Source organism: Thamnophis sirtalis, unplaced genomic scaffold (assembly GCF_051295495.1).
Source record: "Thamnophis sirtalis isolate CommonGarterSnake01/CBP01778 unplaced genomic scaffold, rThaSir2_p1.2 scaffold_6, whole genome shotgun sequence".
Lineage (NCBI taxonomy): Eukaryota > Metazoa > Chordata > Lepidosauria > Squamata > Natricidae > Thamnophis > Thamnophis sirtalis.
This window is the reverse complement of record NW_028261386.1, coordinates 39,828,223-39,850,541: the sequence shown is the minus strand read 5'-3', so window position 1 is coordinate 39,850,541 and position 22,319 is coordinate 39,828,223. Positions and strand designations below refer to the sequence as shown.

The window sequence follows — 22,319 nt, the reverse complement described above, 5'->3', positions numbered from 1 at the left end:
GAGCCTAATTGTAGCACCAAGTCACAACGATATTACTTCCCTCCGAGATCCTAAATCTAGTGGTAAGATCCAATAAATACTCAGATGTAAAAACAAAATTATGAGATAATTTGAATAAGAAGAATGAATTAAACTGACTATATGCAGTTTGGATAAAAGAGTTTAGATGAACGTCATGAACTTCTGTGAGCGATATGGGAATGGAAAAAAACTAAAAACAAGCGTCCACATTTGTAGATCACTAATCAAAGACATTGCTCTTCCTTCCAATTTCTTTATTATAATAGCAAAAGAAAATAATCAACTTCCATAAATAGCAAATACTGCAAAATAACCTGATGAATACAAGCACTACAATATTTACTGTTTGGTGCAATGACTTAAATTGTCTCAAGATGTTTATATAATAGTCCAAATACTGGAAACATAAGGGAAATGTCAGGGTGAAGTTATGACACACTCCCAAAATTTGTGAAGAAAAGTATGTGTTTACAACTCCAAAGATACTACTGTGGACAGGAGGCTTGAAAATTAGGTAACTTGGTGATAGAACATACCTTTTTCATGTAGATGATTCCAGATTTAGTTGCTGATATCTCCAGTCAAAAAGATATCTAGAAGAACCGCTAAATTTAACTCCCATAATCCCCAACTAATATAGCCTGTGATCTGATGTTGATTCTAGGAATTGTACTGTAGTCCCAATGTACTTAGAAATCAATGTAACATAACTATTTTATTATGTGAGAGTAAAAGTATGCAAATCATTATCCTAGGAAAACAAATATTTATACCTTGGCAAATCAGATTACCAAAGCTTTATTGTTATAATTGTAGTATTGCATTGTGCAGTTCAATTTGTTTAAATTTTGCAGAAATCAGGGTAGTATAATAGTTTCTGTTCTGTATTGCATTTCCTGAGCTGAAGCAACAAATTCATTATTGTATTCCATTTAAGATATGATTTTTATATTTTTTTGACACAAAACAAAGTGTCAAGGGCTGTTTTTCTGGAAGACTGGTCTTTTATTCCTTTCTCTGATCATGAATGTAATGGAATCAGTCACTTTCTTTGACTAAGAAAGTATGCTACTTTACTTACCTGGTTGCTCGCTATCAAGAATCATGATGAAAAATAAATTAATGCCTATGCAACCATGCTGGGCTTACTCAGAAAAAGAGATAACATTAACTGACCCTAAACATCATTAGGTGGCAGATTATTAGATGCCAATCAAAGAAATACACGTTCTGAAGAAGTAGCACATTGTAGGCATCTATATGCATATGTGCTTTACCAAATTCTTCCAGTTTTAACAATATGGTTTTTTAATTTGATATTTCTTAAAGAGAACAGATTATATTAATTATTTTACTACTTTTTCAGACCATGCATTTCTTTGATTGACATATAATAATCTGGTACCTAATAATGTTTAGGGTCAGTTCGTGTTATATCTTTTTCTGAGTAGGCCCAACATGGATACATACACATCGATATATTTCTCAACTCTTGTTTCTTGATGGTTACCAACCAATTGGGTAACCCTATACTAATATATTACATTAGTGAAACCAGCTTCCTATGTCTTGTTAGAGGCTATAGTATATTAAGAATCTTCTGGTAAAGGTTTTCATTAGAACAGGGTCCTCAACCACCAGTCTATTGCCTGGCATTGGGATGCGGCTTGCCTGAAACTGGGCCAGGCAAACAAGTGAAGCGGGACGCATGCAGCATGTGAAACCATCCCCCCCCCTCTGGTCCATGGAAAAACTTCTCTCCATAGAATCGGTCCCTGGTGCCCAAAAGGTTGGGGGCCACTGCATTAGAGGTTATGCTTAGTTCAGTTCCACTGTGTGACATTGCTGTAAGCCTTTTGCAAGATCCAGGTCACTTGGAATAAAAGAAGGCTTATTTATTTGTCCACAGGGCATTACGTTGGGGAAGTCTGCAGCAGAAAACATGTTTCTGTTAATCCATCTGTGTCACTTACAAGTGTTCTCATGTCACTATAAGCTGCAATACGGTTCATTTGGTTGGTTATATGCCATAATTTTTAAATATGCAATACTATAACTCCCTAAACAGATGAATTTGTGTGAAATCTCTCCACTACATTTGGTATAACAAATAAAACAATAAACCACTTTGAACTGTTGAATTTTAATCTATTTATCACAGGGCCCCTGAAACTGGTACCACAAGTGGTCATGGTACTCTTGCATAGGCACAATGGGAAACAAAGCTTTGAGAGTTTTGACATACTTCCACTATGCTTGCAAAGCATGGATTTTTTTTTAAAGTCGACATTCTCTAACTTGCTCACAATTCCTTGAGGAATCACTGTTCATGGTTTGACAACCGTTGGCTTAATGAGTTTTGTGAATTAAACCTGGTGGTTTATGGCTTAATGCAGTGGGTGATCTCAGTTACCTTTGGCTTGTTCAGCAAACCATGACTTAAGCCAAATAAATTCTCAGGGCTATGCCAATATTCTCCCTCTCCCCATTTTGACTGGGATTGTTTTAACATGTTATTGTTTATTTGAGGGCCATAGTAGATTATGCAAACATATGAACTGCATTCTTTTAAGTGAATTAAGTCAGACAATGATTCTTTTTACCTGCTAATAATGTTTACTATGACTCTCCATTGTACTGTAATTGAATTTATATTGCTAATCTCTTCTTGGATTTTAAGGATTTAATGTGTATTGTTTGAAGAAGAAGTTTGAATTCCAGAAGGTTTTTATTAGTTGTATATCATGAAACTTAGCCAGTGCATGACTCACCTGGGTGTGGCTTAAGGTATTCCAGACCTGGCATGCTGAAATGTGTGGTAATACTGCTAAACAAAAGTCTTTTGGAAATCCCTGTAGCGAGTAAACTCTGTGCATTAACTGGAATACAGCATAACCCTAACAAGCTATTTCTAAGCTGAGAAAAGGGCAGCCATGTGATATGGTCTGCTCCAAAACCATTTGTAGGACAGGTAACCCTGAAATTTTAGCACAGTGGTTTTCATTCACATTGTCCACTAGGGTAACAATAGGGAAATAGGGAAAGAAACCATGTTCAAGGTGGTCATAGCTTACTAGTAAAGGGGAGAAAACTAATGCTAATAGCTTTGAAAGCTGCAGTCAGTGCAGTACAAAATGTTGTTAAAAGCTATTCCCAGCCACTTTGTGGGAAAAGACTGTAATAGGAGTGGACAGAATGTTTGTCTTGACTGAGCCACTTGGTCACTATTAATTCAATAGATCTTTGCTCTGCTCATTCCATCTCTTAGCTTGACCTAATTCACAGCATTTTTGGAGTGGATAAAAAAAGAAAATTCTGAATATGATGGCCAGAGTTGGTTGGCAAGGACACAGATTTTTAAAATAGAAAGCAAAGGAGGCATAATTTTAGTTTGCTGAGGGTTGTGGGGGGGGAAGCGTTTGGGACAGATCATGTTTGAATGTCTTTCATTGCTACTCTATTCCATTTTCTGATTTCCTGCAAGGCAACTTAGATTGCTAGTGCTGACTACTGGGCAAATGGAGGGCAAGACTAAGTGCCTTAAAACGGAGTGGCTTAAAACAGTGCCTTAGAAACTTTCATAGATAGGACATCCAAGGCAAGAATATGGGCTTCATCTGTAAAACATGATTTAAAATTCTGAGTTGTTTTGGAGCCAATTTTCATAATCTCCAAAGTGGACAATTATTTCCATGCATTATTTAGAAATAATTAAAAGAAGGCAATTTGTTACAAATTAAACCATACAAAACCATACAAACTATGCTTCGACCAAACTATATTTTAAGAAACTACATGAAACCTTATTCAGACATCATATTAAACCATGTATTCTCTTTATGCATTGTGTAGTACAGTAGAGCTTGACGTTTGTGTAAACTCAACCAAATTGTGGATTACTTAATAAATAATCAAGGATACAGATGAGTCCCACATTGCTGTTACTTTCTCTTTTATCTTCTCCGTGTCATTGTATCTTCTCCTTGTACATTCTTTTCTCTATAATGTATCAAGTTCCTCAGGTAGGACCTTAGCTACAGGTGGTCCTCGGTTTACAACAGTTCATTTAGTGACTTCAAAGTTACAATGGCACTGAAACAAGGGACTTACAACATTGGGATTGCAGTATCCCAATACTAACTTGACAAGTGCAGTGATTCACTTAACAACTGTGGCAAGCAAGGTCATAAATGGGGCAAAATTCACTTAACAAATCTCACTTAGCAGCAAAAATTTTGGGCTTAATTGTGGTCATAAGCCAAGGTCTACCTGAAGTTGGATCCAAACCAGATGACCAATTATATCAATTTCAAGATTGCTGCTTGAAAGCCAACTTTAAAACTATGGTTTCAGTTTCTGAAGTGTGAACCCCGTTCTACAGAACTCATGGTTTGTGTGTATTTTGATACACAAGCTCCTCATCACTTTTTGTGAGTGTAGACATTAAAGACTACCCAGCTGAATATTTTTTTTATATTTAACAACACTTCACCCATTTTAAATGTTCTAGAATGTTTAGTTTGGGCACTTGGAAGATTCAGCAAATACTTGTTACCAGGGTCAATAGGAAGTCTGAAGGCTATATTTTGAAGCAGTTTCTAAAAGTGTAATTTTGTGACCAGTTGAACAAGAAATGGATTGTATTTGATTTTGCCACTGATTATGTTAGCCATACATAATGACAACAACAAGGTATGCAATCATCATACTTTTAATTTTAGAATAACAAACTGGTTATTCTCATTTTTGTCTTTTCATGGAAAGTTACAGCCTGATGCTTTAAAAATCCCAGATAACATCAATACATTTTCTGAACATTCACAATTAAGTTACCCTCCATATAAATAAACACCTGATGCCACTAATTAATTTTTGCAGCGGTCTGAAGATATTGGGGATGGGGTATACATTAAAAAAAACCTATTACTTTTTTATATCCTCTTTACAAATGGTAAAAAGCTCTTTTTAGTGAGAAAAATTCCATATTTCTTTCTTTGCCACCATGAAAAATGTCAAAATATAGGTATTGTACATAAGGCCTGAATGGGAACAAAAAAGAAGGGAGTTTTCCTGTTATAGTATACATTTACAAAAAGGAATGGAAAACTAAGGAATACATTATGGAAATAGTAATCCATGCCATAAAAGTTAAGACTTATATTTGTACAATCTGATCAATGATAAAATAATAGAAAACTCAAATAAAAACCTATTAAATCCATGTAACTAATTAAATAGGGATTAGTACCACCTGTACTAATTCATTTATTGTAGTTTTATTAGTTGAACCAAGAAGTGATCAGACAGAGTAAGAAAAGCAGAAAAATAAAAGTAGTGGGGAAGCTGTTTTGGAAGGATTGGGGAAACCATAAAGGAAAATGTGGGAATGGAACAATAATAGAGAAATCTAGAGGCATACAAGGCTGACTGTTGGGCACTTTTAGGTCTTCTTGGAATATGATTTTTATAATTGCATAATACCTACTTGTAGATTAAATGCCATTGGGAGGATTTGACTCAAGGTGACTGGGCCTTCCAACCTTCTGAGGTGGTAAAATGGGGATCCAGATTGTTGGAGCCAATATGCTGACTTGGTCAACCAATTAAAGAGGGCTATAAAGCACTATGAAGCAGCATATAAGTCTAAGTGATGTTGCTATTTGGCTTGGTAAATAATGAATATGACCTTGAACAGGAAAGATGTATTTTAGTGACTATAGATGTTTCTAGACTGATGTCATGTTGAATGTATAAAATCTATAGACTATGATAATGATAATAATGAATAATAATTCATTATAATCTATAGATCATCCTACAACTTCTGAAGGTAAACTGTTCCATTGGTTGATTGCTGTCACTGTCAGAATATTTCTCCTTATTTTTAGGTTGAATCTCTCCTTGATAAGTTTCCATCCATTATTCCTTGTCTGGCCTTCAGGTGCTTTGGAAAATAGCTTGACCCCCCCCCCCCCGTGACAGCCCCTCAAATATTGGGACACTGTTATCATGTCTCCCCTGGTTCGTCTCTTCCCTAGACTAGATATTGCCAGAGATGCACTCTGCTTAAGTGCAGCAGTTCTACAGAATTGTATATCTTTATTTTTGTGCAATTTGCCTTCTTTGTGTTGATTCCAGTGCAGGGTCTCTGACTAAGAGCCAAGGTGGCGCAGTGGTTAAATGCAGCACTGCAGGCTACTGCTAGATCAGCAGGTCAGCGGTTCAAATCTCACCGGCTCAGGGTTGACTCAGCCTTCCATCCTTCCGAGGTGGGTAAAATGAGGACCCAGATTGTTGGGGGCAATATGCTGACTCTCTGTAAACCGCTTAGAGAGGCCTGAAAGGCCTATGAAGCGGTATATAAGTCTACTGCTATTGCTATTGCTGCTATTGATGAAATCACTTAACGAATGTTGTTTTGATAGGTTTTGTTGAATCAAAATCTATCAAAGTACTTATTCCATTTCTTGTTTTGAAAATGGAAAGAGTGAAAGCCAGTATCGTAACAGTTGTTTGAACCTCAGGTACTACATGCTGTTCTTCAAAGATCTTTAGGAAATTGGGGGAAAATATAGTCTCCTTTAATCAATCACGTCAAATGTTTTTATCAATTTATGTGCTTTCTTCAGCTTAAAGTAAAACATATGTTCTGTGAAGTATGCTTGTTTTTATAAGCAGCACCTGGAAGCCAGCTTATAATTTATGTGCAACCCACCAAATTCTTCTAGATTTTTCCTCCCTAGCAAACATTTTGTTCTCACTAGAATCCTATGAAGAATGTTCGGCCAAGATTTAGGTTGAATTCACATATGTATCATGTTAAGCCATATTTTGTTTTAACTATAGTTTGTTTAGAATAGAAACTTTACTAACTTGCTTCATTCTTCACACTATACCAAAAAGAAACACCCCACACTGCATCTTACAATGCAATGTAGAGTATAATCCAGTTCTCATCTAATGCCAAACTGGAAATCTTTTTTTTCTGTGCTTGTTTAAATAAGCTACAGGAGCCTGGATCATTACATAGTTTTGAAGTGTGATATATGGGCTTAAACGTGTAATAAATTAACATCTAGAAAACCATGTTATTGCCCAGATTCATGATTCTTAAGAGTTTATTTTATTCTATATCTAGATGGAGGTGCAATAAAAATGAATATCATAGGTTCTTTTTTCCACAAGCAATGATACTAAGAAATACGGACATTTGAAACTTGCAGGTACCAAAGCAGTTCTGTGATGTGTCTCCTATTAAGCTTGCATAGAATTGTATAGAGTATTCTCTTTTGCATGAATCTAGAACCAAAGCTTCTGTGTCAATGTTACATTGTTTTTTCCTCTTCTTCCTCTTAAAATATATTTGATATAGCATGTGTATCTTTGCCTAACAATGAAAGAACCAATAGGACTCCATAAATGTTTTAAATATAAGTTTATATAGGAATTCTGCTTACATAATCAAGAACAGCAACTGAGTCAGGCTTCTTTTGAAGAGCAAATACTAACTTCAGAGGCTGGTTCTCCTCATTTATAGAATCCAAAAATGTGTTTACTTTGGCTTTGGCTTCGTTTGATGGCTGACATTCAGCCATAGTTAGTTATAAACACTAATCGATAATGAAGTGTTGTATATAAACCCTGTAACTGTGACTTACTTAACTAGTCATGTTATTATAAACTATAGTTTATAGTACAATGCTGTAAGTCTAACTAATTACTAAAAAGGAGAGTGTGGCTCTGTGCAACTCGGTTTTGGCAGCAGTCTTCTCAGTGTGGTTTTCTAAAAGAAACCAGGTATTGACTTCTGGGTTTCTAGAAAACAATACATGTGTCCAAGCAATCCTGGTCTAGAAATATCCCAAATATTGCTGCAATTGCCAAGAAATAAAAAAGCAACATGTTTATAGAATGGGTTTGCTTTCACAGAGAATTTGATAGAACAGTGGAACAAAGGTTCATTGAAGGTAAACTGCCAAAAATGTTTTATTTATTTTCTGTTTTGTAAAACTATTAATCACCATTAATGGGGGAAGTCTTAATTAGCAAATACATTATTAGTGCCACGAATTTGTAAAGACCCATGGCTGAGTCTTTACTCCTCATAACTACATAGATACATCCCTGCAGGGGTTTTTTGGCAACAGGAAGAAGGGCTTTGCTATTTCCTTTTCTAGCTTGTAGATCTGGGGTTTCTTGTTGGTCTCCCATCCAACCTCTAATGAGGCCTAATGAATCTTAATTTGTTGAGGTTGACCTAATCTAGCTAAGTGCTGCTACCTAGTGGGATGCCTAATGAATTTGTCCATTCTTATAAAAACTAAATGAATTACTTGCACTTTCTTCCTCTCCTTCCTTCTCAGTTGGGAGTGAGAGAGATTGAAAAGGGAGACCTGGGTATATCTGATTTTTGTCAGGTACACAGCGTTCTGGAGCACGGCCCACTGGCAAAAACATGTGGTGTTTTATCCACAGCAGCATTAGAAATGTTCTCCGCTCAGTTTGGCACCAATGAAGTCTGTTGTTAGCTGGAGTTCACACAGACGTCTTGCCAGGTCTGCCCAGAATACTGTCTCCTGTGACTTCCTGTGGTCTTGCATAATATTTCCTTGCTGTTTGTTATAACTTTGTGCATTTGCTGGAGCTGCCTGTGATGCTAACAGAGAGCACATTAAGGGCTCAGGCTCTCAACCAAAAGGTCTGATCCCTTGCGGAGCTGCCTTGGGTCACTTCAGGTGACAGAATTAAGTTGCACTGCTCATGTAGGCGACTTCTGTTTGGAGTTCTGAGGCTGATGAGGTCTTCCCCAACCTTCTGAGTTATCTGACTTTGGTCCCATAAATAACAGTGAGCCTGTTACCTTTTGAATTGGTAGATGGAGACCATATCCTAAAGGTACCAGTTTAAGAAAAGTGGATGTAGATCATAGAGGTAGCTGTAGAACCTTTTCATGCAGAGTTGAATTCATCAGCTTTCATATGCTAACCAGAAAAGACATCAGATGTACAAAATCTATGATAGCGCTAACCTCTCACGTAGACACTCTCGGTATCTAGGATAAGATACTGACAGCTATTTCTAAGAAATATTACAACACTATCAAACCAGAATCATTCCACATATCACACCAGCTGGGGTAGTAAAAAATGTGGGTCTGGAGAAAGATACCAGCACCCTTTTGCATCTTTTAGTACGGGGCCAATTGCTTTGGCCTTTTTCTATTGGAAATATGTGGGATGGGTTGAAGGAGCAAAATGGGTGCCATAAGAACCACAAATGGGTTGCAAATATTTAAAACACTGATTTTACTACTTAAAACTCCTAACACTCCCTTTAAAATGAGTTCAGCTAGGGAGGATAGCCACAACATGCCATGTTTATGCAAAGCATAAGAGAGTCTACAGATAGTTCTTTACTTACAATCACAATTGGGACCAGAATTTCTATCGTAATTTTGTGCAGCTATAACATGAATCATCATGTGACTGGAAATTATTTTAGGACCATTTTTACTGTGGTCATTAAAACAATCACCATGGTCATTACTCAAGTTGCATGATTAAGTAAATCACATGATCATTAAGCTTCTCCAATGGAAGCCAGCTGAGAAGGTCTCAAATTTCATCCCGTGACTGCAACATGCTGCAACCATCATATTCCTGCCTTGCTTTTTTATTGTTTTAATTTACTGACTTTGTTTTCTTCATCTACATTTTCTTCTGCTAACATGTACATACACATAAACACAGGCATGTATTTACATGCAAACACACAGAGGAAAATATACCAAGCAACAATACACAGAAAATTAAGAATTAAGTGTGTTCTATAAATAACATGGTAGCAAAATAACATAATGTTTAGAGACGTGTATTAATAATAATAAAAAGGAAACAGGAAAAATAGATATATTCTATGTACCAAATTCTGTTTAACTCAGCTGCATGGCCATGACAGATACCAAGCAACTCCATACAGTAATACATCTCCCTACTTTGGTTTTCTGTTAGATGATAGGAAGGCAGTCCCATCCCTTAGAAATTGCTACACGTTACAATAATTTGCTAGTTATATTCCTTTGAAGGTTCCATGAAGCATCTTGTCTGTCAAGTCCTTTTTTATTGATTGATTCATTGCATTTTTAAACCGCCCGTCTCCCTTAAAGAGTTATATTTTATATATTTATATATTGAGTGTTCTTGGATAGTTATTTCTACACCTACCATATTTGCACCGCAAAGTTCAGATGACCACTGGATGGCAGCATGTATGCCTTCTTTCTTGCCATCTAGTTATCATCTGAATTTTTGAAATCTCAATTCTGGTGGCATTTATTAATTTATAAATTTTTACATGGGCTCTCAACTCAAGTAATGATTCTAGAAGATGCACAATGAACCAAAAGCAGAGAATAAAACAATTCAGTTAAAATTCAATCAAACATTAATAGATGACCAGGAACTGACATCCATGCCATACTCTGGACAGGGATTCCAATATTCACAGCCCCCTAACCCCTAACCCCACCCCACCCCCAGATTTTAACATTTATTGGCAGACAGTTCCCAATTCCAGAAGTTGATTGCTATTTCATTTTTCAATCTATTTGTTTGCCACTTTGAGGTGCCAGCTTTGCAAGACTGAGAGCTTCCAAGTTCTTGAGTGGCCTTCTGCAAAGAGCTGTAGCAGCTGCTGTTCTGCAGGATTGTGCTGGGAAGGTAGAAGGGAAGGTGGGGTTACATTTATATTACAGAAATCAGTAGGATTGTTTTCATGTGTTTGATTAGTTTCGTGTTTCTGTGGATGATACATAGTCTAAACATGCAATGGAGGAGTGGGGGTTATATCTCTATTTGTTTAGGTTGAGAGCTGGGGCTGCTTTTACTTCTCATCACTTTTGCCACTCAGCTGCTATTTGGAGCCAACGGCAGAGATGAGAGGCTGCTGCTGGTCCATATCGCCCTCTGAGTACCCATGGACTGGAGCCAAGTTTTAGTTTGATCCCTGATAAAGTCAAGGAGAGGGGAGTGAGTTAGCAAGCAGCCATGGCTTCTGCCAATCTTCCTTAACATTGTTGAAGTTTCCTCATCAAGACTGGCCAGAGGGAGAAGATGGCTGAGCAACTGGGTAGGAAGAAGAAAGAAAAACAATTGAGACTGTGGCACAGGTGAGATCGTCTAGCCTATTCTTTTCAAAATCCACCTCTTCCACAAGTCCTTTAATCTCCCCTTCTAATTCTCTTGTAAAGTAAACGTTTATATAGCTGGAGTTGTGCATGTTCTTCCCATGTTTCCTCCCTTCCTCCCTTTACACTATGGTTTTCCCTGCTTGAAAAATTCATACTGCAGTTCTCAGTTTGCAAAGTAGCAATGTTCACAATGCTGAATAAACGCTAATAGTGGTGATAGTGGTCCTTTTTTAAGAAAAGAAAAAAAGACAAATTTTAAGAAAAGACAGGTGTATAAAACAGAAATTCCATTAAAATATATCTAGGTTTGTTTTTTTACTAAAGTGCACAGGAAGAAAGGGATATATATATATATGTGTGTGTGTGTGTGTGTGTGTGTGTGTGGTTTTAAAGCACTGATTGATTAAAAGCAAACTACACAATTTATATGTCTGTCAATTAAATGTAAAACGTATGTGAAATTTGATATTCTGTTGGGTATACGTGATGGCAAATTCAGCTTTTTTTCTTTACTTCCCCAAATTCTAAAATCTATTGCTTTAAGGCAGAAGTTGAGTCAATTATATTTCAAATAGATAATTGAATATATTGTTTTAATCCCTTAATGTTTGGAGAGAAATTCTGCCGTGAATACAGGAGGCATTTTAAATTCTATGGGATTATTACTGTGTACTCCATTTGAACCAATGATCAACTGGTTTAATAGGAAGAATGGGTGACTATGTTTAAATCTCTGACAAAATGCTCAGGTTTGTCTGATGAGAGAGGCTGTTTTTTTGTTTTTGTTTTTCTAGTTACATGCAATCTGTTTTTAGATTAATGCATAGCTATTCAAAGTAATCACCTCTCAGGGGTGGGGAAAAACCCATTCTTCTTATGTAACAGTAGCATTGCATTTTATGCTAGTTCCAGTTAGTGCAAGTGTCAGGTCTCAGAGGCAAGAGGCATTGGGAGGGATATCTTGATTGGAGCTTCATGTCTCCATCCCTCTGCTGCAGCCAGATCACAAAGATACCGCCTTCCACCAAAGGTGGGCTGTAGCAGATAAGTCTGTCAGAATGTGTCTGAGCTTAAAGATAAAAGGGGAGGGGTTGCTAAATGCTGGATGTTTTCTGCTTTGTGGACTGTCTTCTCAGTGCTTAAATTCTTTATATCTCCAGTGTGGCTTTCAGAAACAAAGCTTAAAATGACTAACAGTTGAACTTTGATTGAAATCACCCTGGGGTTTAGCCACATTATCCTCTGTTTGGAACTTAGGCATTGAAGGAGACTTCTGAAGTTGAGTATAATACTGGCTAACTTTGACTACATATAAAGGTCCCAGGAAGGGGTTTCGGGCAAAAGGATACAGGCAGAACAGCTTTTGGTTTATGTATTTATTAGAACTGACTGTACTTTCTATATAATTCTTAGAGTTGTTGCTTAGGCCATCACCCATGATATGATGCTTCTTCAGTGGTACACAAAGCTATTTTTGTTCGGAAGTCTGTTTTTGCATTGTTCAAAAGAAAAATAGCCGTCTTCTCACCAGTAAACATGTTTTCTGTAGATAGGATAAAAGATTTTTTCCAACTGCAGTAAGACAACTGCCATCATAATTTTTATAGCAGTTCTCTTTCATATAAAGGATTAGAGAGGTAATATATCGTCTAGAAAAAAAGATCACCCCATGATATATAATGAGTGCTTTATGGGGCTACAATCTTAGAGGGCACAAAAACCCCTCTAAAATTTGTTCTATTTTTCTTCTTTTCTTTTCATCAACCCTAATGATCACACATATAGGCATATGCCCATCAAGCTATTCTCTTTTGGGAAAGCCATGTCATTAAATAAATTAAAGACATGAGATTAAAAATACATCAGGAGTTTTCATTAAGAGCATCCAGCCGTGGCAACTATTCTATGACGTAGCCTTATCAGACAAATGTGCCAGATCTCTTCCCTGCATTCATTAGACTCTAGATAAAAATCTGCGTTTTGTGGTAGCTTCTAGTTGTCTTGTCACTGTCTTCTTAAGTAGGACCTCTTAAGTAGTACCATTTGTACAGTATTTTTAAGATAATAAGGAGGACTCAATAGATAAAAATGCAAAATCCAAATAAAACATCTGGCTAACTATGTTGCCAACTATAATAGTAATAATTTCCCCCCAATGGAGCACCACCTTGATGTGATTGTGGGGTTTGCAAGCTCTGACAAAGATGAGAGCTATACCAACAAAACTGGACAGGTCCCATCAGAGGAACCAGACAGAGTGTCTCTCCCATAAACAATATGGTGAAACATAACGTACAGAAACCTATACCAGAGCAATTCAGAGGTAGTATTCTACCGGTTTGGACCGGTTCACTCGAACCAGTAGCAGAAATTGCGGGTGGCTCCACCCACCCACATCCAGCTCTATGGCATCTCATTTAGGCCCTTTTTTCACATGTGAGCATGCTCACATTTGCGAACCGGTAGGGAAGGTAAGTGAATACCATCCCTGGAGCAATTGTCACCCGGGTTAACAAGGGCTGCATTAGGGGGTGGAATTTTGGCTATCTAGTGGCAAGTGGGCTACAGGACTGGCTGAACAACCAGGGCCAACACATGTTGGAAGAAAATCGATTACTCATCGCAAATGTACAAAAATTGAGAACAAAGGAATAATGATCTGCTATTATAAATCAGGTCCAATGTGAAGATGATATCTAAAAAGAATGCAACAGTCTGGAAACCACAGCATCCAGAATCAGAAATAACAAAAACTGGCAGATCAGTGTTGATTTATAATACAAAATAAAATATTTATAACTGGTCAAATACCTTTTATTTTAACAGTTTGTGAAAGTGTCCTGACATTTTTTTCAAAAGTCAAAGTATAGCACATTTACTCAGAAATATTGGGGATTCCACAGCTATCCAGCCTCTTATGTCTCACACCAATTCTTTTCTCATTATTAGAGAGGAGACCATCTGCATGGCTTTTGTGTTTCTATTTAAAGGGAATCATATATTTTCTTATAGATTTATATTAAGCTCGGGCTATTTCCCAAACTATTAGCAAGTACAGTAAATTAGCAAGTACTGTTGCTCTTAATTTTGTATATTGTGAGGTATATCTTTTGTACACGCAATTTATTTGAGGAAACTTCCATTCTTTTCCAGAAGTTTTTAAATTTTAAAAAAATTAAAAAATTAATAATACCTTGTTTGGAAAAAGAAAAAGAAAAAAAAGAGCAGTTTTCTAGATCTGGAAGTATCTGATCTTGAATGCCTTTGCATGGTACACATTTCAGGGTGACTTTATTAGTAAAGGTGATATAAAGTCATAATCATTATTTACTCACATTTGCATGCTTTTGAACTCTTATGTTGGAGCTGGGAGAAGAATGGGAGTCTTGCAGTTCAACCGGATTCATTAAAAAGAAATTTTAAATGCAAATCACTTTGTCCAAGTTCTGTCTGATTCAAAGAACATCGTTTTAGCTAGTATGTGCTTAAATGATAAATGGATAATGTATGTGATATTCAATAGCAGAATTTAGGGGCATATACAATAATGTTGGAATACTTCCACCAAGTAGTTTGAGTCTCAGTTATTGCATATGGATTACATCCAATGTTTTATTGAGAGGGCTTTGGTCTACCACTTTTCCCTTCTTTTTCTTGTCTCTCCTCTAAATTTGTTCTACATTAATTGTTCTTTAAACCAGGAGTAATTTGGGCGTAGCCTAGTATAATGGAGCAATTTGTAATATTGCTTGTTTGTGATCCAAGGATCAAGTTTGGGAGTGTGGTTGCTGAGATGCTTGTGTAAAACAATAAAGTTAGTTATTTTGTTGGGGTAATGACATTATTTCAGACTGGTAAAAGGGATTGCTGGTCCCCTTAGTTTAAAAATGACTTCTAGAGTGCCTCTCTTCTCCAGATTAATTTAGGTGGGGTGCTCAGAGGGTTGCAGAAGGGATGAAGAATTTTTTCCTGGTAGAACTGTCTATTGGTAGAATGTCACATTTAGACTTTATCTTGTGCATTTTATCACAATAACACAACTTCCTCATATATGATTTTCTATTGACACCAGAATAGTAACATAGTAAAGCCCCATACGTTTACAGAAAAATACTTTCCATTTTTTTAAATTTTATTTGTAATTTTATTGTTCTTAATAATTGGTTTGACACTAGGCAGTACAGTGACAATAGTTCCCATAATCCCTATTCCTGACTGGAAACTCTAGTAGTTAAATCCCAAAATTTTGGATGGTCTAAATGATCCTGCATGGCTTAGACAATAATATCATTGTTTGAAATTATGTAGTTGATCATCACTTTTTCAAAACCTGGCAACTTATGCAACTGAGAAACCAGTTTAGAAAAGAATTTGCAGATTTCCACCCTCCTACTTTTAAGAATCTAAGACCTAGAACTAGGGGATTAATAGCAATAGCAGTTAGACTTATATACCGCTTCATAGGGCTTTCAGCCCTCTCTAAGCAGTTTACAGAATCAGCATATTGCCCCCAACAACAATCCGGGTCCTCATTTTAGCCACCTCAGAAGGATGGAAGGCTGAGTCAACCCTGAGCCGGTGAGATTTGAACAGCCGAACTGCAGAACTGCAGTCAGCTGAAGTAGCCTGCAGTGCTGCATTTAACCACTGTGCCACCTCGGCTCTTCTAGTTTTAATATAAAACTAGAAGCTAGCTAGTTTTAATATAAAACTAGAGGTTTTATTTTCCTCACTCATTCCCCCAGTTATATTTATGAGCCTCACATATTTTTATGGTTCTCAACATGATTTAATTTTCTATTACTAATAGAGCATGGTATCTTGACAAACCAGAAAATAGGCTAGGCAGTGCTTTTCATGCTGCTAATAACACAGTACCATTGGATCTTGTTTTCTACCAACTGAATGCTAAGGAAATTCTGATAAACTAATTCTTCCACCCATCATGCAGCCATCAGCATATGAATTATTAATTTGACAATTCCATGCAACGAAATGGGGGTGGGGGAGTCGAGAACAGGCACGCCTGGAATGTCTATCTGGCATGAGATGTGTGCTTATCTTCCTCTTACAGACATTGGTAATGCCTATGCTTCAGATGGATTATGCTGTACACATCCATATATGTATTTTGAGATTTGTTTAGTTCTCATACCCTACACCCAGGAAAAGAGAACCATATTGCTGAATTTCACAAAATATTATCTATCATTTTTTGTGGGACATGTATGTCACCTCCCATGATACTCAGTGGTGGGATTCAAAAATTGTTTACTACCAGTTCTTTGGGCATGGCTTGGTGGGTGTGGTGTGGCTTTGTGGGTGTGGCAGAAGAAGGATACTGTAAAATCTCAATTCCTTCCCCACTCCAGGAGAAGGTTACTGCAAAATCCCAATTTCCTTCCAATCAGTTGGGACTCGGGAGGCAGAGTATAAAAGTGGGAGGGGGCAGTCAGAGTGGTATATATTGGTTCTCTGAACTACTCAAAATTTCCGTTACCGGTTCTCTAGAACTGGTCAGAACCTGCTGAATGCCACCTCTGATGATACTGTAGAACAAAGTTAACTGTGACAACTTTAATATCTGGGGCTTTAACTCCCAGAATTCCTCAGCCGACATAAAGTTGCTAAGGCTGAGAAACTCTGCTATGGAGGATGCAAAAGTACTAAGATATTGCTAAAAAATAGTTCTGGATTGACAAGCAATCTAATAAAGAAAAGTGAGTTGCTGCCATTCCTGAGGCATGCTTGAATGATGAGCAACTATGACAACTTTCTACACCCCCAAAATTGTTGAAAAATTGTATGAAATCTCCCAAATCCATTGTTCTTGCATATAATACACTAATACTTTGCAAGTGCGGCTATGGCTAGACCTACCCTTTGGGAAATGTAGTCCCTAGAGATCATGGAAACATCATTTGTGAACATGAATGTTTTGTCTTTATTATCTTATCTGAGGAATTCTGAAGAGCATAGTGATTATATACTGCTTTGTAACTATTAAATTAGCCTAAATGAAAATATTTAAAGGAAATGGGATTTTCACATTTTCTTATGGCTAGCTCAATAGAAAACAGCTTGTGTGATCTGAAAAGTTTTATTCCTATTTAACAAGTCAGGCAAAAATTAATAAATTAAAGTCTTTGTTAAAAGAAATTCTAATTTTGGGTGTGGTTTGAATCCATATATATAGTCGATGAATGGCTTCCAAGTTGAAATAAAATTCTGTATCACACTCATAGCATTTTTTAAGTACAATTGAAATCAATGACATAGATGCATATTTCAACAGGTCATTTTGCTATTCTTTTAAAGAAGAAATCATATGTGATTTGTGATAAAAGGCATAAGTTTAATCCTAGGAAATTTAGGGAACAACTTCATAGATTCATAACTATAATACTATAATTAATAGTACCATGTTAAGTGGTCACTTTTTACTTTCCCTTTGCATTGTGACGTTCATAGGGGTACATGTGTCATGTTGGCCCACTTGTTTTCATGATCAGCAAAGTAGTATTTTCTGTTCCTTGGCAGAATGAAAAATTAGAAAAAAAATTCTCTCAGTGATGTGTTACTTGATGTAATGGGAGAACATAACAGGCTTTTCCCTTTTCTGGATTTTACATCAGCTCTTATGTTGTGTCTTAATCTGAAATAAGAGCACTCTGCATTCTTTAAAACCAGTGAGACTTTTGTGATAGTGGGAGGTCATATAACAGATTCGTTTTCTAGGCCCTCTACAGTGACAGTGAACTCACAAGGGCTTGCTCTCATGGGATTGTCAGAAAGGAAGAGAGTTTGTTCTGTTCTATATAGCTACATGATGGGATCTCTGAAGGGACAACATGTACGCCAGGCATCCTGACTCTTTGGGAAAGCTTTGACTTTTGATCTCAATGGATAATGAAAAGGATGGGGAGGAGAGGAACTTAATTTAGATCCAACTACAGCATGCAATGCCAGCTATAAGCAGTGCAGTTTCTCTTTCTTCTTCAGCCAAGCTTTTTGAGTTGCGGTAATCATATTTTTAGTTACTTTTGCTGTGTTTTAATTGTTTATAATTCATTAATTTTATTGTGAGCTACCATCTGTACCCCATTGGCAAAATAAGTAAAATGGAGAGATATCCACTGAAAGAATTCTTCCTTAAACAGAGCTTTTTAATATTGTATTTATTTTCCACCTTTATTGTTTTTTATAAATAATCCAAGGTGACAAACATGCACTCCTTCCATCTCCTATTTTTCCCAACAACGACACTATGAAGTGGATTTGTCTGAAAGAAGAACGGCTGGCTAAGGTTACCTAGCCTACTATAACTCAGTCTCTTGCTTTCTGGACTGGTATCTTAAGTACTAGACCAAACTAGCTTTCTTAAAAGAACAAGGAGCAAGTCTGGATGCAAAGTGCAAAACCTGATTCAGAGAGTATGGATCAGTGGTGAAATTCAATTTTTTTTACTACCGGTTCTGTGGGTGTGGCTGGGTGGGCATGGCAGAGGAAGGATACTGCAAAATCCCCATTCTCTCCCTACTCAGCCAGAGGTGGTATTTGCCAGTTCTCCGAACTACTCAAAATTTCCACTACTGGTTCTCCAGAACCTGTCAGAACCTGCTGAATTTCACCCGTGGTATGGATGCATATGGAACGTTGGTCTTAAAGTGACTTCATATTACTAACAATGGGAAAGGAAGGAAAAAAACCAATATAATTGCCGGTCCTCTTTCAACTGCAAACGTGTTTGTGTGTCTGTGTGTGTGTGTCTGTTTCTGTTTCTGTCTGTCTGTTCATTTTAATAGCTCTTAATGTATCAGACTGGGAGCAGAGAAGAACTGGATTAACAATCAGGATTAATATATCTCTTTTAAAACTGCATAATATTGAATATAGGTTCTTTGAAATACTACCTAGAGTTGAATGGCACTTGAATATTTACTAAAATGCATTCTTATAATATAGAAATGTGAATATGCATAAATCTCATACATTAAATCCCACTGCTTTCAAACCCTTTTTAATTAGGGCCAATACAATACAGCCAGGGATACTACTCAAAACATTTTAGTTGGAAGTATACCACATATATTAAACATAATTGCAAATAAAACAAGCCATACATCTCTCTGTGTGCATGAGGAATGGTGTGTTACTTACAGTATATTCTAAGTTTTTTTCAATGCCAGCAAGTTGCATGTATGGGGTTGTTAGACAATATTTTATCCAGCCACTGAAAGGTTTCTGCTCAGACATGAGAACTTTAATGACAGTTCGTTGAATTAGGCAAACAGTTGAATCAACTAACTAAACCATAATCCGTAGTATGCACGACAAATTGGCTGCGTTCATATAACATTGCAAGCTGAATCTCACCTAAATGTGCTTTGTTGTTTGGGATGAATCCACTAAATCTGCTAAGCTTCCTCAAACTTGCTATATCTAAGTTATTCACCTTGGATCATTTCCAATGAAGTTGAGGAAATTATTAAAAATCCAGGGGTAGTCTTCTCCATTTATATAACAAGCATCCTAATTCCATTCAAGTACCATAGGTTCTTTGCAGAGAAGACGTGTAGATTTTGGAATATTTTCCACAAAGAGGCTGCCCAAGCTGTTGTGAATTTCTCATAAACTGAGAAGTTGTGTTCTGCTGATTGACCATTTTTTATTCAGGTGTATTAACTCTGACATTTTTCATGCTTTTTTTTTACATGCCATTTCAAAATTTTATGATTTATGGATTCATTAGTTGTATGAATAAATTTTGTTTTGTTCAACGATCATCTTTAAATACAAGATTCAATCAATTCATGAATGAATTATCCATCTTCCAGAGGTGGTATTCAGCAGATTCTGACCAGTTCTGGAGAACTGCTAGCGGAAATTTTGAGTAGTTCGGAGAACCAGTAAATAGCACCTCTGACTGGCCGCACCCCCATCTATTCTTTGCTTCCTGAGTCCCAGCTGATCGGGAGAGAATGGGGATTATTACCTTCCCCTGGAGTGGGATGGGAATGGAGATTTTACAGTATCCTTCCCCTACCACACCCACCAAGCCACACCCACTAAACCACACCACACCCACCAAGCCACACCCATAGAACCAGTAGTAAAAAAAATTGAATCCCACCACTGCCATCTTCCCTTGAGCAAAATTGGCTAGAATTTGTAATCTTCTAACTGGGGCCTATAATTTACAATACAATACAATACAATACAATAGCAGAGTTGGAAGGGACCTTGGAGGTCTTCTAGTCCAACCCCCTGCCTAGGCAGGAAACCCTATATCGTTTCAGACAAATGGCTATCCAACATCTTCTTAAAGACTTCCAGTGTTGGGGCATTCACAACTTCTGGAGGCAAGCTGTTCCACTAATTATAAAGAACAATTAATCAGTGGAACAGCTTGCCTCCATAAGTTTTGAATGCCCCAACACTGGAAGTCTTTAAGAAGATGTTGGATAGCCATTTGTCTGAAACGGTTTAGGTATAGGGTTTCCTGCCTAGGCAGGGGGTTGGACTAGAAGACCTCCAAGGTCCCTTCCAACTCTGCTATTGTATTGTATTATATTGTAAATCTAGAGTTATTCCCAGTATTTATTTTAACCACTAATGAAAAGGTAATTTTTGTTATCTTCATACTGGCATCATAAGGTTTGTATTTTACTATTCATAAAAAATAAAGCCTATCTCACAGAGAGTTTTGTTTTCTCACATGTTCCATGGAAACCTAAGTACCTTTGAATTTGTATCTGCAGGACAATGGTGGGTTTCAAAAATTTTTAGAACCTCTTCTGTAGGTGTGGCCTGTTTTGTGGGAGTGGCTTGCCAGCCATGTGATTGGGTGGGAGTTGTTTGCCAGCCATGTGACTGGGTGGGAGTGGCTTGGCAGTTATGTGAATGGGTGGGCGTGGCCAACTTGTAAAATGTGGTGAAACTCACTTAACAACGCTCTTGCTTAGCAACCAAAATGTTGTCTCAGGAAACTCTAACATTTGAAGCACGCAAGTCTTAAAGCTGTCAAGTTACAAGACCCTTGCACCCCTAACCCTTTAGAAAAAAACCCCCAGGGGTGTTCAAACTTGACAGCTTTAAGACTTGTGGACTTCAACTCCCAGAATTCCTCCTCTCGCTCTTCATTTTGATGATGTGCAGACGGGCGGAGGGAGGGAGCTGGAACCGGTTCTAAATGGCACTGTAGATTTGTGGAACCTCTTCTATAGAAGAGGTTAGAACTGGGGGGAACCCACCCCTGCTGCAGGACCACAGCAGATGTATAAATTCTACTTTCTTATGAATAGCCATAAAAGGTTTGTCTTGTAGTGGGCTCTTAAAGCTATGGCATAACATTCATTCCAAGGGCTTTTCCCAGAGAATTTGTTAGGCTGTGATGTATCTAGCCCAACCTCCTTGCCTGCCTACAAGAAGTTCCTATAAATCAGTTGTGTGGCTTAAAACTCCATTGCCCAAGGAGATGATTCATACTTAAGGCATATTGGATAAAAACAGAGGAAATGGGCACTGAAAGCAGTAGTATCAAATCTTAATTTGTCTTCATAAAAGATACCTACAGCTATTGCAAGCAATTGGGAAAGAATTTAGAAAAAATATGAATGTGTTTTAAAAGTTATAATAAGATGTTTATTTAGACTACCTACATTTTTTTCCTTTTTTGTGGCCAGTTTATCGTACATCAAAAGTGAGTAAGCATTATGAAAGATGGACATATATCTGCAGAATACCAGATTGAAGATAACTGGCATAGATCAGAAAAAGGTGCCTCCAAAGGAAAATTCTCTTTCCCCCTCCTTTCTCTCCCTCCCTCCCTGCCTCCCTCTCTCTCCCACAGAGAGAGAGAGAGACACACACAGAGAAAGAGAGGGAGAGGGAGGGAGAGAATGGATCTCTCACACTTAAACTGAGATTTTGTCGCTATAGTTTTTATAGCAACCTCAATGTCCCATTCTGGGCTCGATGGTGTTGTTGAGAAGTCTTCAAAGCCATTCTTCCATATATCTGTGTTATAATAAAGGTAAATGTAAAGGTTCCCCTCGCACATATCTGCTAGTCATTCCCAACTCTAGAGGACAGTGCTCAGCTCCATTTC

The 22,319-nt window shown here is 37.3% G+C and overlaps 1 protein-coding gene and 1 long non-coding RNA gene across 5 annotated transcripts in view; one reads left to right on the top strand and one right to left on the bottom strand.

Moving 5' to 3' along the window:
• EPAS1 (endothelial PAS domain protein 1) overlaps positions 1 to 22,319 on the top strand; it is a 114,959-nt gene that overhangs the window by 9,305 nt on the left and 83,335 nt on the right. Inside the window, exon 1 of one of the 4 annotated variants that reach the window (XM_087717690.1) lies at positions 10,977 to 11,188. The exons of 2 other annotated variants lie outside the window; for them this stretch is intronic. In XM_087717690.1, coding sequence (XP_087573816.1) covers positions 11,133 to 11,188 — 56 coding nt within the window. In that variant the 5' untranslated portion in view covers positions 10,977 to 11,132. Of the gene's footprint in view, positions 1 to 10,976; positions 11,189 to 22,319 lie in introns of those variants that run through there. One more of the 4 variants, XM_087717687.1, reaches the window with a different exon arrangement.
• LOC148044954 (uncharacterized) overlaps positions 10,555 to 22,319 on the bottom strand; it is a 120,547-nt gene continuing 108,782 nt past the window's right edge. The window contains exon 3 of the long non-coding RNA XR_015696933.1: positions 10,555 to 10,731. This is a non-coding gene — a long non-coding RNA (uncharacterized LOC148044954). The remainder of the gene's footprint in view (positions 10,732 to 22,319) is intronic.